Below are 15,841 nucleotides of genomic sequence, written 5' to 3'. Positions count from 1 at the left end.
AAGAGCCTGAGATACAGCCTGTTCATTCCATCTCGGAAGGAGAGGACACGTGTGTAAGTCCCCTTAGATGAGCGTCCGTCCGCTCACACAAACACGAGGAAAGAGCATCATGCCCCAGGCGTCCAGCCAGGGGCTGCAGAGATGGTGCCAGTGGCGTTCATCCCCCAGACCAGGGAGAAAACCAACACCCCGCGCTGGGGCCTCCACACAGACACATCGGGACCTCTCCACTGTGATCCATGCTTTACCTTAGAACTTCTGTGTGACCACCTAGAGGGGTGGGACAGGGAGGGTGGGAGGGAGGGAGGCTCAAGACGGAGGAGATATGGGGGTACATGTGTGCATATGGCTGATTCACTCTGTTGTACAACAGAAACTAACATAGCATTGTGAAGCAACTGCATTCCAATAAAGATGTACTAAAAAAAAGAAAAATCAATAAATACGCATCAACTTCTGTAGGTCAGTTTCAGTATAATACAGTCATAAACCTCATTTACAGGATTTGGAAGTTTATTTTGGAGAGGTATCTATTATTTGTTCTTCCTCTAGATTTACATCATTTTGGATAATTCTTTAAAAGACTGAACACCAGCATCTAAACAGACAGAATTTATGACTTAAAGGAGACATTACAACCACTAACTAAAATTTCTTAAAACCTAAGATTATTACTAAGGGCATAACTGTTTTCTGGAATGCATGTGTTTGTTCATTAAAGGACTGAACAGTATTTTTTTTTTAAAGATTGATTAATTTTTGGCTGCGTTGGGTCTTAGTTGAGGCACGAGGGATCTTTCGTTGCAGCGCTCGGGCTTCTCTCTAGTTGTGGCGCGCAGGCTCCAGGGTGCGTGGGCTCTGTAGTTTGCGGCACACAGCCTCTCTAGTTGAGATGTGTGAGCTCAGTAGTTGTGGTGCGCAGGCTTAGTTGCCCCGCGGCATGTGGGATCTTAGTTCCCCGACCAGGAACCGGACCCATGTCCCCTGCACTGGAAAGCGGATTCTCTACCACTGAACCGCCGGGGAAGCCCCAAGGACTGAACAGTATTAAGCAAATGCCTGTATGCTCACACTTGTGTGCAACGGGAAAAAGAATGAAAAATGGGCTTTTAAAACTAGTTCCACTAGGGCCAAAATGGAACCTGTCTGCTGTGTTTGCCTCAATTTAATACATGACCTTCTTCATGCAATGTGACATGTATTTCATTTTCAGTGTTGCTTTTTTTGTGCAGGGTTAAAACAAATGTGGACTCATGAACAGGGAAAGTGACAGCTGGCCACATGACTCGACCTCACAGATGCCACCAAGGGGGCCTGGGGAGGCCAACGAAGCCGAGGGCCTGCGGGGGGACCGGCCAACCGGCCCACCGCCCTCCAGCAAAGCTGAGCCTGCGCGTGGCAGGGGGATTGAAAGCCTAGGAAACTGGGTGAAAACCCATTTAAGGAGCAGCGGGGCCCCCATACCACTCCCCATCATTCTCTGCGGGTGACTGATCTGCCCCCAGCCCTGCAGAGACTCGGGGTCTCTTTCCCAAAGAAACAGACCAGAGGCTGAAGACCGAGCATAGCTCCAGGGTGGGAGGAGGGGCGAGGCCAGAACGAGGGTGAAGAAGATCTGCACACAAGGTGGGAGACCCCGCCCACTCCTGCCCCTGCAACTATGCTTCCGCCCCAAGCAAGAGATCAGAGTCCTGCTCCGGGGAAATGAAGGAAGAAAAGGCCGAGGGAGCGCAGAATTTGGAGGCCAGGCCACAGAGGAGCCGGCCCGCCAAAGCGCAGCACCTGACGAGCGCCAAAGAGCATTCCAGTGCCTTGTGTTTACATTTAGAAGGACAGCCAACTGCCCCCAAACACCTGAACGCCTCCGTCACAAAAAGCCAACAGCAAAGCAAATGAATGGTATGACGTGCGTGGGGGAAACAGGGCAAGTGCAGAAAGCAAAGCACGTGCCAACCATCCGTGAACCAAGGGCAGGAGAGCACAGTGGGCAAAGACGAGTCTCAGAAGTTACAACCACACTGAAATGTAAAACCTAACAGATGCGTTGGAAGATAAACCATCCGTGAACCAAGGGTAGGAGAGCACAGTGGGCAAAGAGGAGCCTCAGAAATTACAACCACACTGAAATGTAAAACCTAACAGATGCGTTGGAAGATAAAAGGCAAGTTCTCGAAAGCAGATAGAAAGTAGACAATGGGAATACAAATATAAAAATACAGAAAAATCAAGAGACTCGGTTCAGAAGGTCTAGCGTCCGATCAGTAAGGGCTCTGGAAGGAGAGAATGTGCAGGTTGGGGGCGGGGGCGGGGCTGTCACAGAGAGGTCAGGAAAATGTCCCAGCCTCAAGGACACGAGGTCCCTGGCAGTGCCCAGCGCAGCCGACAAACAAGACCCGCGCCAAAAACTCAGGGGAAAGAGACGCATCTGACAGAGGAGAAAACACCGAAGACGGGAAAGCGGAGCCACGCTGACCTCCTCGAAGGCAGCGCGCCTGCTAGAACACACTGACGGCGCCCGGGGAGCCCCTTCCCGACCTGGAATCGTACATGCAAACCAACTGCGTGTCAAGGATGAGACCAAGTCACTTCTAGGTTTGCTAAGTCCCAACACGAGGCACCTCCCACACATGTTTTCTCCGCAAGTTCTCGAAGGGGCAGTGAAGCCTAGAAAGTAGAAGACGTGGGCTCGCGGAGAAGGGGCTCCTCAGGGTGACGCGCCGGATGCCCGACGCACGACGCCCGGCCGAGGTGGAGACCAGGAGGCCGAGAGCCCCGAGGCCACGCGGCCCCGACCAGCTACCTGACAGGGACACTGAAAGCATGCTAGGCATCCGTGAGGATTCAGCCGCCGACGCCGTGGAAACTGTGCAGGGGTGGGTGGGGGAGAACCCAGCTGCTACCTCCCGCAGCGTGGTCACGGTTACACACGCAGCTCAGCAGAAACCAGCATTTACACGCTCATGAGGATGTTCACAATGAAAACGCATCAGCTGCACTGTGTCTACGTGGACGGCATCCTGGCCAGGGAGGGGACGGGAGAGAGCACAGCCCCCAGCAGGACAGAAAGCCCAAGCTACAGGTTGTACGGGTGAGTTAGGGGAGGGGATTTTATTTCAAACACGGAGGGAACAGCAGAAGCAATGGCCAGGAGGCCTGAAAGCGGTCACCCAAGGGGAGCGAAGGTGAGGGTGGGGGCTGCTGTGAGTCTGGTCCAGGCCTCTCAGCAACGCAGGCACAGGGCGACCTGATACCAGAGAGTCAAGCATCACTGTAAATCGCGAAAAGGAGGCGAAAACTTGTCACACGTCAGACAACAGCACAACCCCGACCCATACGAATAACGGTTTTGTACAAATAAGACTAACCCGGGAAAGGGGAGCAGGGTGGGGCGAGGAGAAATCAGTGGAGTCTCACTGCCCTGGCTACTTCTTATTTTCTCGGAAAAAAATGCTTTTAAATGAGTATGTACTGCGAGCACAACGGGGGACCCTTCTGTAGAGGTGGCGCAGCCCAGGAAGAGCGTCCGGCTCCTCCGTGTGACCGGCGCCAGGTCAGAAAACGCCCCCGTGGCCAATGCGCCCGGCGCGGGGAGGGGCCGGCCACCGCCGTGCGCGTCAGAGACAACCGCGCGCTCTCTTGACCTCCAGTTTCTAGAACGCAGAAGCCGTCACTGCTGAGGGACTCACCCTAACTACCTGCAGCCCAGCAAGAACCCAGACGTCGGCCAAATGAGAAGGAAAAACGCCCGGAGTGACCACAACAGCTCTGCAGGATCACGTACCTACACATGTGGGCTCCCTGGTCACAGAAGGCCCCAGCCGGGCCCCAGCCTGTCTATTTACTCTTCTGTGAAACCCCCCGCCCGCCCTGCGCGGGGCTTGTCTCTCCAGCTCCCCAGCCCTGCCGCCCTGCAAGGGACAGACACCAGGGTTGTGACTGGGAGGGGACAAGTGCAGGGTGGGCTGCGGGGTCACTGAGGACCAGAGCAGAGGCGGCTCCTGGCCAGCAGCCTCAGGGAGCAGGGGCTCCGCGGACGTGACCCAAACTCTGCACGTCTGCTATGTAAACTGCTATGTAAATTCTTCCTTAAACAGCAGAACGAATGAGCCTCCACTGTACAAGCAAGCACTGGACTTCACAGTGTTTCCTTCCGCTAAAAACAGTTCACTGTGAGGCCAGGAAACGCTCTGAAAACCAGCTTTCTGTTTCCAGCCACTGTAAATGGAAAACTTCAGGCACGGCGGGCTGGCCAGGGATGGCGGGCCGGCGCTGGGTGGCTGGGCCTGGGGGCCACCTCGTGTCCTGGCCTCAGGTGTGCCCAGGCGGCCCCTGCCCCAGGCCCTCTCACACCTGCTTCTGATTTAAGAAAACACTGACATCCCCAACGCCGGGCCTCAAAGTGGTTAAGGAGGATGTACCAAGCATCTGTGCAGGCCAAAGACAAAGAATAACATAAAGAATGAATCAATGGTCTTCAGTAAGAACTGACGGCGAAAACACTGCTTCTGATTTAAACCTAGCTAAGTGTAAAACATTAAAAAAATGTGTGTGTATATCCCTAGAACGTAGAGGGGACTGGTCTCGCGTTACCACAAAGGCACAGGGAGGGTAAGACGACCCCCAGGTCGGGGCACGTCGCGGCACTGCCAGCGCTGGCGTTCTGCCGGCCCAAGCCCACCCCCTCAGCTGGAGGCCTGGGTCGGGGTGAACGTCCGGGGGTCCGGGCAGGGCGCGTCTACGCAGCCTCCGCCCTGCTGAAGCGGAGACAACCACACAGCCCCGCGTTAGACGGGACAGCAGTGGCCCCTCGCGGGGAGGGACCTTTTCCTCCTTCCTTAGGCTTCTCTGAACTCTGCAACAATGTGGAAGATGAACCGTGAAGAAAACGCACGACACCGACATTCAGGTTAACTGGAGACCGCCCGCATGGCCTTCACGCCGAGGGGACGGCTGGAGCCCGGGCCGCCTGTGCCCCCGTCCCTGTGCTAACACACCCCCAAGCACCCCGCGGGGCCAGCTCACGGACCTGGGAGTTCTGGATCCGGATCGTGCCGGGCGACAGCGCCTGTGTCACCACCTGGCCTTGGGGAGTGACGACTGTGACCGGCTGATAGACTGTGCCCCCTAGAAAGGAACACGAAAAGCTGAATCACTCTCCAGTCCTAACGGTTATAACCGCTCTTCTCGGTGTGCTCACCGAAGAACAAAATCTGTAGCTGATGAGCTCTGAAAATCATTTCGAACGACAGCAGCACTTGGCTGGCTGACCCTTCACTTGGGCGGTGGGGGGCGCGTGAGCCAGGGCCCCTCGTGAGACAGCACAGGGCGGGCGGCTGGGGGTGGTCTGTGAGTCCCCTGCTTCGCTCGCCTCCATTTCCTGGCACGTATTAAAGGACTTGGCCAAAGGTGTTAGATAACAAATATTTTTATTCTAGTTATTTTTTCCATCCAACGTGCTTTCATCTTCCTGCGGAGGTTTCCCTTTGTGTGATTATGGGGAGGGTTTTAGTTTACTTTCTCCCCCTCCTTCTGTGCCCATTCCATTTTCATGATGGTTCTGTATGTGCAACGTACAAGAAAAACCATCACAGGAAGAGGACGGATTCCAGAGTTCCCTGGTGCATCCGAGACAAGTAACACTAACGCTAAGGCTGCATTTTCACCTGCTTATCATCGACTTCTGACGCTGCTTAAGGTTTTCCAGGTGCTGCTAAGAGCACAATTAAAAACTATGTTATTTGAAAATTTCTGTTCGTTTTTGCTATATGTTTTCACCTCCCATATAAAACCTTTCCTGCCAATATTTTTTGAGAGGGAAACACAATTTGTATAAAATATTTGTTACTGAGAACGAACAAGAACCAGGCATTCAAGGAGCTCTAGACATTGACACTCCTGTATCGGGAACTGGCATTAATTAGAAACCACGCTGATGCACTTCTTCATTCTAATATAAAGGCCTTCTTTCTGCAAAAGCTCGAGGCAAGTGTCCCTTTTTCTGTCGTCATACCTGCCACTGTTGCCATGGTGACGCTCCCCTGCTGCAGAGCGGATGCTGGTACCACGATTCCTTGGGGGCTGAGAGTGCCTGTGATGGCGCTTTGAACCTGCTGTAAGTCATGAACACACAGCGAACGGGTTATGTTATCAGAAGACAGAAAACCCATGTTTAAAACTCCAAAACACGTGGCATAATGGCATCATCAGTAAAGGAAAGACGCTTGAGGCAAAGAGCATCATCAGAGGACAAGCCTTCGTAAGGCTTGCGTTACAGACGTATCTGGAAGCAAGAGGTGCCGAACTGACTGCGTGTTAAATGTGATCAACACTGAGGTATTAGTTTCAGCTTAGCTTCCAAAAGATGATCTCTCACCTCCTCCGCATACTAAACACCCTACAGCCCTGGAGGTATAACTAGGAAGACTAAAATCACCTGATCGAGTCACACACCTTCTCCATTCAACTTGGCTCAGAGTTTTCCAAGAACCAAAGCCTCCTGGACAGGATGAGCTATTCAAAAGATGATGCCACAGGCTGGGGAGCCCCCCCGGGGGCACAGCCTGTACCTGCCCTTCCCACAGCACAGAGCACGCCGGAGCCCCCAGTGTCCACGTCTGTGGGGTGCTGGGTCTGGGCCTGGCCTACTGCAGGCTCCATGCAAGTGTCCGTAAACACCATGTCGGAGAATCTACCCGTCTGAAGTCAGATGCAAATGGGCCAATGTATCCATTTCCTGTGACGGCTGGACTGGGAGCCGGCGAGGGGCGGACCTCCGCACCCGGCATCCAGCACGGGGTCTGGCACACAGCAGGCACCCAGATGCTTGAGCGGTTAAACAGCCTAAGTAGAGAGCCTTCAAAGACAATTACCCTGTGGGCTATCACATCCACTTGAACGTATAAGCTTTGCTAGGTCTACGTGAAGCTTGCTACATAAACTTGGTCAGGATAAAAATTAAGCAATCCAAATCAGTATTCTAAGCTCCCACAACAAGAACCTAGAAAAAGAGGAGGCAAATGGAACCAGAGCAAGCAGAAGGAAGGAAATAAGAAAGATGAAAGCAGAAATCAATGAAACTGAAAACAGAAAACCAGAAAAATCAATGAAATAAGAGCTGCTTCTTTGCAGAGATCAATACAGTGACAAACCTCTAGTAAGACGGACAGAAAAAAAGAGAAAAAAAACAAATTACCGATATCTGGAATGAAACAGGGGAGATCACTACAGACCCTGAAGATATCAAAAGATGAAAAAGGAATACTACTGTAAACCACTCGACACACGTAAATTTGACGTCTTAGACAAAATCCAACGTGAAACAGATAATCTGAATAGCCCTTTAAGTAATAAGGAAACTGAATTAGTAATTTTAAAATTCCAAAAAAGAAATCTCCAGGTCTAGGTAGTGTCACCAGAGAATTCTACCAAGCATTTAAAGAAGAATTAACACAATTAACCAATTCTACATATTTCTTCCAGAAAACAGAAGAGGAGGGAACATTCTCCAATTCATTTTATGAAGCTTATACTATCCTGATACCAAACCTAGCCAAAGACTGTACAAAAAAAAAAATAGCTACAGACGAATATCCCTCAATATAGACACAAAAATGCTTAACAAAATTCAGGAATCTATACAAAAAGAATTACATGCCAGGGCCAAGTGGAGTTTATTTCAGGAATGCAAAGCTTGCTCAATATTCAAAAAAATCAAGTAATGTAACTCTACCACATGAACAGGTGAAAGAAGGAAAATCACATATCAACCTATGCAGGAAAGCATTTGTCAAAATTCAGCATAATAAAAACTCTCAGAAAAACAGGACTAGAAGGGAACTTCCTCAACCTGAAAAAGAGCATCTAGAAAAAAAAACAAACCTACCACTATTCCCCCGACACTGGGAAGAAGGCAAAGATGTCCCCTGAATCCCATTCCAGATAGTCCTGGATGTTCCAGCAGAGCAGTAAGGCAGGAAAAGGAAACAGAAAGTGTAGAGATCAGAAGGGACAAAACAGAACTGTCCCTATTTGCAGATGACAAGACTAAACAGGTAGAAAATCCTAAAGAATCTCCTCGGACTAATAAGGAAGTTCAGCCAGGTCCCAGGATACAAGATAAAGATACAAAAATCAACTGGATTTCTACATATTGGCATGGATTCTGAAGTTAAAAATATAATAAATTTACGATTGTGCAAAAGAGTGAAATACTTAGGTATAATTCTAAAACCACGTGTGCAGGAATTTTATGTCAAAAGCGAGAAAACACTGATGAAAGAAATCACAGAAGAGTAAATTAGTGGAGAGAGCGCCGCGACTGTGGGCTGGGAGAGTCAACACAGTAAAGGTGTCAACTCTCCCCTGGGTGGCAACTCCTGTCAAAACCTCAGTAACATTTTTTTGCAGATATAGACAAGATTATTCTAAAATTCATGTGGAAAGACTAAGGAACTAGAATAACTAAACTAATCTTGAAAAATAATAAAGTAGGAGGAATCGGTCTACCCGATTTTGAGACTTTATAGCCACAGGAATCAAGACTATATGGTCTAGATACACAGATCAATGGGACAGAACAGAGAACACAGCAACAGGGCCTACAAGTATGACCAACTAGTTTTTGACAATCGTGCAAAGGCAATTCCACGGAGGAAGGACAGCCCTTTCAACAAACGGTGCTGGAGCAAATGGACGAACTTAGGCAAAAAAAACCCAAACCTGAAAATGGGCCATGGATTTAAATGTAAAATTTTTAGGAAAAAAATAAGAGAAAGATCTTTGGGACCTAGGGCTAGGCAAAGAGTTCTTCGACTTGACACTGAAAGTATGACTCATAAAAGGAAATTTGATAAATGGGATTTTATCAAAATGAAAAAGGTTTGCTCTGCAAAAGACCCTGTTAAGAGGATGGAAAGATACGCTAGAGACTTGGAGAAAATACTGGCAAACCATATATCCAATGGAGGACTTGCATCTAGAGTACTCTCAAAGGTCAGCCATTTTTAAAAATCCAATTAGAAAATGGACAGAAGACACGAGCAGACCTTCTACCAAGGAGGATACCCAGATGGGAAATCAGCGCGTGGAAAGATGGTCAACACCGCTGGCCATCAGGGAGATGCGAATCACAGCCACAAGGAAATGGCACCACACCCCTTCCGAACGGCTAAATATTACAGGGCTGCAACACGGACGGACTGGAGGACATTATGCTAAGGAAAATAAGCCAAACACAAAGGGACAAACACGGTATGACTGCCCTTACATGAGGTACCGAGACTAGTCAAGGTCACAGAGACAGAAAGCAGCATAGTGGGGTCCAGGGGCCGGGGGGAGGGGGAGGGAGAGTGAGGAGTCAGTGTTGCAGGGGGACAGGGTCGCAGGTTGGGAAGGTGAGAAAGTTCTGGAAAGGACGGTGGTGATGGTCGCACAACAATGTGAATGTGCTTCATGCCACTGAGCTGTGCACTTTAAAATGGTTAAAATGGTAAGTTTTGTGTTATTTGTGTTTTACCACAATCTTAAAAATTCATTAAAAAAAAAAGAATTAGAAAGAAATGACTGGTACACTGGCCTCCAGAAACATGGGGTCCAGGATCCAGGACACAGAGTGAAGCCTCCCTTTTTCACCCAGGAAGCCCAGGTGGGCTCTCTCTCTGGCCTGAGGGAACACATTCCCGGCACAGGCCACGTTCAGAAACCCAGAGGATCCTCAGAGCAGGAGAGCCGAGGGCAGCCCCACAACCTGAAAGGGCTGCGGCCTCAGACATCAGCACGTTTCACCCTTGCCGACGCTGCAGGGACCAAGCAGGAGCACAGGGCCCGCCGTAAATACCTGGGACTGGACAGGGGAGTACGGGCTGCCAGGTTCCCCGCTCAGGAGAGTTTCACTGTTCATTTTCGTTTTTAGACAAGCAATATAGCGACTGCAGAAATCTTTGCAGAGTTCATTAACCTTTTCCAGCTCAAGAAGATGAATACGCAGAACCTGGATTGCTTTTACCATCTAGAAGCAAGAAAATGAAGACTTTCAGACCAGAAAAAGGGAGCATGACGGTAAGTTATCATTATCACCACACGACTCTCCTTGGTTATGAGCTTGGTAATGACTCAGCTTGGTTATGAGCCAGCCAAGGCCACCTGTACCGCCAGTAACAGGAGGAGAAAGACACCAGATGTTACGCAGAACCACCAAGCATTCCAGCCCCACCGACCTGTGGCTTGTTGTTTCGGCTCCACGTGGCTGCAGGGACAGAGGCGGTCACAGCTCTGGAGCCGCCGGGCCTCGACCTTGGCCTCACCTAGCGACTCACCCTCTCCCCGCTACTGCTCCTTCATCTGTAAATGGGGATGAGTCCGTACGCACCTCCCGGGTGGTTCTTAATGTTGAAGAAGTTCAACTTACCAACTCTGCCTTTAATGGACTCTGCTTTGGGCATCAAGTCTAAGAACTATGCCTACCCCTAGATTAGCCCCAGATCCTAAAGAATTTCTCTTACAATTTTTCTAAAAGTTCTTCGGTTTTATACAAAGTCACTACATTTGGGGGTAATTCGTCTCCCAGCAGTAGATAACGGACACTAGTGATGAACCATTACCATAAACACCACTTCCTGTGAACGAGCAACCTAAGACTCAGCTCCTTCCCCGCGACCTTGCTGGTGACAGTGCACACACCTCTGTGGAATCAACCAGCCAGCCAGCGAGTAGTGAGAATGACTACTAAGCACCAAGCTCTGCTAGGCCCTGTGCTAGGGCACCAGGCAGGAGAGCCCTGGTCCCTGCCCGCCTGGCCCATGCTGGCTACGCCCGTTCCCTCCTTGCTGATGGCCGCATACGGAGATGCGGAGGCAGAGAGAGCATCAGGCCCTCATCCCCAAAAGGCAGGCACTGTTGGTCCCATTTCGAAGACGAGGAGACAGACTCAAAGTCAGGCAACTCACCTATAAAATCTATTTGGCTGTAAGGGTGGAATATTAATGAAAAATTAAAAACAGTAACACCTAAGACCAAGGCAGTTTATTCAGGGAAAAGTTTTCCAAAGACCCTTTCCTGCTGATGAGGGGCCTAGGGCTCTGGTCTGGGAGCTGGCCAACTCTAGTGGGAATCCAGCCCCAGACACAGGCTGCCAGGGCTGCCCGGTGCTGAAGGATGCCACTCCCCTTGGGCATAGCAGTGATGTCAGCCCAACGAACTCTCCATTGCTGTCGGGAAGCACAGAGAACCCAAGGTTTTGGAGCACTGGACCTGGGAGGGGGGCACCCGCGTGAGCCAGGCTGGCTTCAGACAGGAAGCCTAAGGGAGGCCGTAAGGGGTGTCGGTCCCTTGATAGGCCCGTCCCTGCTCTGTGCTCACAGGCCACTCCGAGTCATCCACAGTCTGTCACCCACCACCAGTGCCAGCCTCCAGACAGAGCTGTCTTGGAGAACAAAGTTGTGGTCCACGATCGGGGAAGAGCCAACACCTGAAGCTGGGCCCAGACACGTTCCCAGGAAGCAAGCCACAGGGCACGCCGACCCCAGTGGACCTTCCTGAACATACAGGAGGGACTGAACCCCCAGCCCACTCAGGATGCAGGCTCAAGCCATCCTGTTGGATTATTACAGGAAGGGGTCAACGGAGAAGGCTGGAGACCTGGCGACATTCAAGTCACACACGGAAAATTATCTCACGAATTGTACAGTTCTCCCCTTCGGCAGAGCCACAGACAATCTGAAGTTCTAATTAGAAATTTAAAATTTATCGAACAGATTAAATTTAGAAGAAATAAAAATTAAGACCATGTATGTTACTTACTAAGTTGTCAGTTTCTGGATCCTCACAAAAGAAGGGCTTTCCTTCCTTCTCTTGCCTCCTTACGAAGCTCTCGATGTCCACGTCAAAGCTGGCAGAAGTTGTGCCTTCCGAGCCCTGTGTGGACTGCTCACATTTTTCAAACAACAAAGCTAATAGTGGAAACAGCGGATGCCTGGGGGGAAAAATTTAAAAGATGTGTTCTACACTTCCATGAAAATGTTCTAGCATGCACATGTGCAATGTCTTCTGTAACAGCTTTGCTGAGATATAACTCACACGCCACACCATTCATCTCTTTCCAGTTTATAGTGCAGCGGATTTTCGCATAGTCACAGGGTTGTGCAACCATCGCCACAGTCGATTTTATACTATTTTCATCCCCCAGAGAACCCTGTAACTGCCAGCAGTCACTCTCCATTTTCCACCAAACCCCGGCCCCAGGCCACCACTAATCTACTTTCTGTCTCTGCAGATTGGCCAGTTCTAGGCGTTTCATATAAAAGGAGTCATATACTATGCGCCCTTTGGTGTCTGGCTTCTTTCACTTAGCGTGATGTTTCCTAGGCTCATCAGTGTTGTAACATATAACAGTACTTCGTTCTTTTTTATGGCTGCATAATATTTCACTGTATGGTTAACACCAGTTGGACAGTTTTAAATTTTACTTTCAGATCCATACTCCATTTTGAGTAGATCTTTGTAAAGGATGTGAGATTAGGTCAAGGATCTTCTCTCTGCATGTGGATGTCCAATTGTTCCAACTTGGACAATCTGTTGGAAACTCCACCTTTCTCCACTGAGAAGATCAGGTAGACTGATTCTTCCAACTTTATTCTTCTTTTCACAATTGTTTTAGCTGGTCTAGTTCTTTTGACTTCCATATAAAATTTAGAAATAACTTGTCTATATGTACAGAAATATTCTGCTACAACGTTAATTGTAATTGCTATAGAGCAATTTTAGGAGAAATGCCATCTTTACTATGTTGAGTCTTCCAATCCATGAACATGGTATGCCCTTCATTTAGGTTTCCTTTGACTGCTTCCATGGGCATTTTATAGTTTTCAACATAAAGGTTCTGTATGTGCTTTATTAGAATTATACCTACATTTTTTTGGAGCTCTCGAAAGTGGTATTTTCTCTTTAATTTCAGTTTCTAATTGTACATTACTGGTAGAGAAATAGGATTGGTTTCCATGTGTTGCCCTTGCAACCTGTGACCTAATTAAACTCACTTATTTAGTTCTGGAAGTTCTTTGGTACACTCTTTGGGATTTTCTATATGTGGACAATCATGTCAGTTGTGCATAAAGCCAGCTTTATTTCTTCCTTTCTAACCTGATATGCCTTTTCTTTCTTTGTCTTGCCTCAGTGAACTGGCTAAACGTCCATTACAGAGCTGAACAGGAGGAGTCAGGGCGGACATCTCTGCCTTATCCCCAAACTTGGGGGAAAACATTCCGTCTTCCGCCATTAAGTATGATGCGAGCTGCAGGGTTCTTTTGTAGTTTCCCTACATCAGGCCAAGAAAGTTCCCCTCTATTCCTGCTTCACTGACAGTTTTTAATCATAACTGGCTGTTGACTTCTGCCAAATGCTTTCCTGCATCACTTGACATGATCACATTGTGCGTCTCACTGGCTGATCTCTGAATGGTGAACCAGTCTCACATTCCTGGGATGAGCTCCATTTGGTCACTAAATAGTCTTCTCTCTACACGTTACTGGATTTTACTTGTTAATATTTTATGAATGATTTTTATGCCAAAGTTCATGAGGCATACTAGTCTTTAGTTGTTTCTTTTTTTATATTGTCTTTGTCTGGCTTTAGTATCAGAGTGATGTTCAATTCATAAAATGAGTTCAGAAACATTCCCTCTTCTTCTACTTCCTGGAAGAGACTGTGTCGACTTACTGCTTTTCCTTCTTTTTGGTAGAATTCTCCAGTACAACCATCTGGGCCTGAAGATTGCTTTTTGTAAGGTTGACTAAAATGTAGATTTACATTCCAAAACTTTTTTTAAAAGATATTAGGAATAACATTGTAATCTGAGAAAACTTTTACACCAGTAGTTATCACATCACGCCTCACTGCTCTGTCTGGCTAATAGCTCACGTTCCATTTAACCAGATTTTCCATTCTCTTTACTCCTCTGAACACCCACACGCTTCACATCGCATTGCTACCTATAAATGGCCTGCTTGTCTGCGTCCATCGGGGTCTGGGACCCCACAGGGGGAGGGCTCACTCCTTCCACATCTGGTTCAGAGCAGGTGGGGTCTTGCTCCGTTTTTAACTCTGTTACTACTTGCATCTGTGAAAGGAGGAAGAGAACTTTTGTTACTAGAAAGAAAATAAGCTGCTACCAAGTACAGTAAGTCCCCTACGTACGAACCTTCAAGTTGTGAACTTTCAAAGATGCGAACAGACTATAAGCCTATTACAGTACAGTACTATATAGCCAATTGTGTTAGTTGGATACCTAGGCTAACTTTGTTGGACTTATGAACAAATTGGACACGCACTTGCTGTTGGAAAGGAACACGTTTGTATGCAGGGGACTTGCTGTATTCTATTCTCAAACAGAAATGCAGTGGAATGGTAAACTGCCAGACGGTTATGACAGGCAATAATACGGAAAGAATACTACCAACAAAGTCCTTTGAACTTAATGTACTTCTAAACGGCTAAAACAAAGGTCAAATTTCCAAAACATTTAAAAATTGAGAGGACCGCTATCTGTGAAATGCTTATGATTTTCAAAACCGTAATAACTCTACATCCCTGAAGGGAACTGGTACACATGCAGTCTTTCTCGTCTGCCTCTCCTTGTTATCTGTCCTCATGCTGAGTAACGTTGCAGGAAGAGAAGAATAAACAAATAATCCAAGCTTTCTTATCTTGTCACAAAAACAACTCAAACCCAAGATGCTCCATATTTGTGACAGGGCTGAAATTCTCCCTTACCTATCCTTAAACTCAGGAATACACAAGCTATAAAAATGTTACGGGGACTTCCCTGGTGGTGCAGTGGTTAAGAATCTGCCTGCCAATGCAGGGGACATGGGTTCGAGCCCTGGTCCGGGAAGATCCCACATGCCGCGGAGCAACTAAGCCCGTGCACCACAACTACAGAGCCTGCGCTCTAGAGCCCACGAGCCACAACTACTGAGCCCACGTGCCACAACTACTGAAGCCCGCGCACCCTAGAGCCCACGAGCCACAACTACTGAAGCCTGCACACTCTAGGGCCCGCGTGCTGCAACTACTGAAGCCTGCGCGCCTAGAGCCCGCGCTCCGCAACAGGAGAAGCCACCGCAATGAGATGCCCACACACCACAACGAAGACCCAATGCAACCGAAAGTAATAAAATTTTTTAAAAAAATGTTAAGGAAAGTCACTGCATCCAGAAAGCAAAGACCAGCTGTGTTTAAAGAAACAGTGTTAAACGTAAGAGGAAGCCTTAAAGATATTACCACTGAAATTGCTTTAAACTGGCTGTGTTGTTTGTAACATCTGGGGAAAAGTATTTAAATCCTTCAACATAAAGAATTCAGTTTACAAATAAAACAAAATCGCTACAGTAAACTTCTTGTTATCCCTGAGTAGATCACCGCCCTCCTCGGCTTCTTCAGGACTGGGGTATCTGGGATGCACCTGCCCCGCCCACAACTGCCACCCCCCGCCCCTCAGGGAAGCAGCCTGTTGGGGAACCTGTGGTGGGGTGTGGGGTGGGGGGAAGCTCATCCACGGAGATGGGAGAGCCTGCATCCTGCCAGGAACCCAGCCTGGTGCTCGGGGCTGCAGCCGAGAGAGCAGCCCTGCAGGTCCGGGCTCGGGCCCTGTTCTCAACTCTCCAGCAGGCCAGAGCGAGCAGGTTACTTCCATTCTGCTGCCTTTAGATGGAACAGTATACTTGGGAATTGCTTCTCTCTTAAAAAAATAAACCTGTGCGCCACAACTACTGAGTGGGACTTCCCTGGTGGTGCAGTGGTTAGGAATCGCCTGCCAGTGCAGGGGACATGGGTTCAAGTCCTGGTCCGG

The 15,841-nt window shown here is 48.7% G+C and overlaps 1 protein-coding gene across 3 annotated transcripts in view; it reads right to left on the bottom strand.

Moving 5' to 3' along the window:
- Nucleotides 1-15,841, bottom strand: part of PKNOX1 (PBX/knotted 1 homeobox 1) — a 50,218-nt gene that overhangs the window by 12,302 nt on the left and 22,075 nt on the right. For all 3 annotated transcript variants that reach the window (XM_019922874.3, XM_019922873.3, XM_033856149.2), the window contains 5 exons: nt 13,983-14,110; nt 11,797-11,968; nt 9,836-10,006; nt 6,011-6,110; nt 5,027-5,124 (listed from right to left, as the gene is read on the bottom strand). In XM_019922874.3, coding sequence (XP_019778433.1) covers nt 5,027-5,124; nt 6,011-6,110; nt 9,836-10,006; nt 11,797-11,968; nt 13,983-14,110 — 669 coding nt within the window. The remainder of the gene's footprint in view (nt 1-5,026; nt 5,125-6,010; nt 6,111-9,835; nt 10,007-11,796; nt 11,969-13,982; nt 14,111-15,841) is intronic.

This window comes from Tursiops truncatus, chromosome 4 (assembly GCF_011762595.2).
Source record: "Tursiops truncatus isolate mTurTru1 chromosome 4, mTurTru1.mat.Y, whole genome shotgun sequence".
NCBI classification, from domain to species: Eukaryota; Metazoa; Chordata; class Mammalia; order Artiodactyla; family Delphinidae; genus Tursiops; species Tursiops truncatus.
This window is presented reverse-complemented; position numbering and strand designations above follow the sequence as displayed.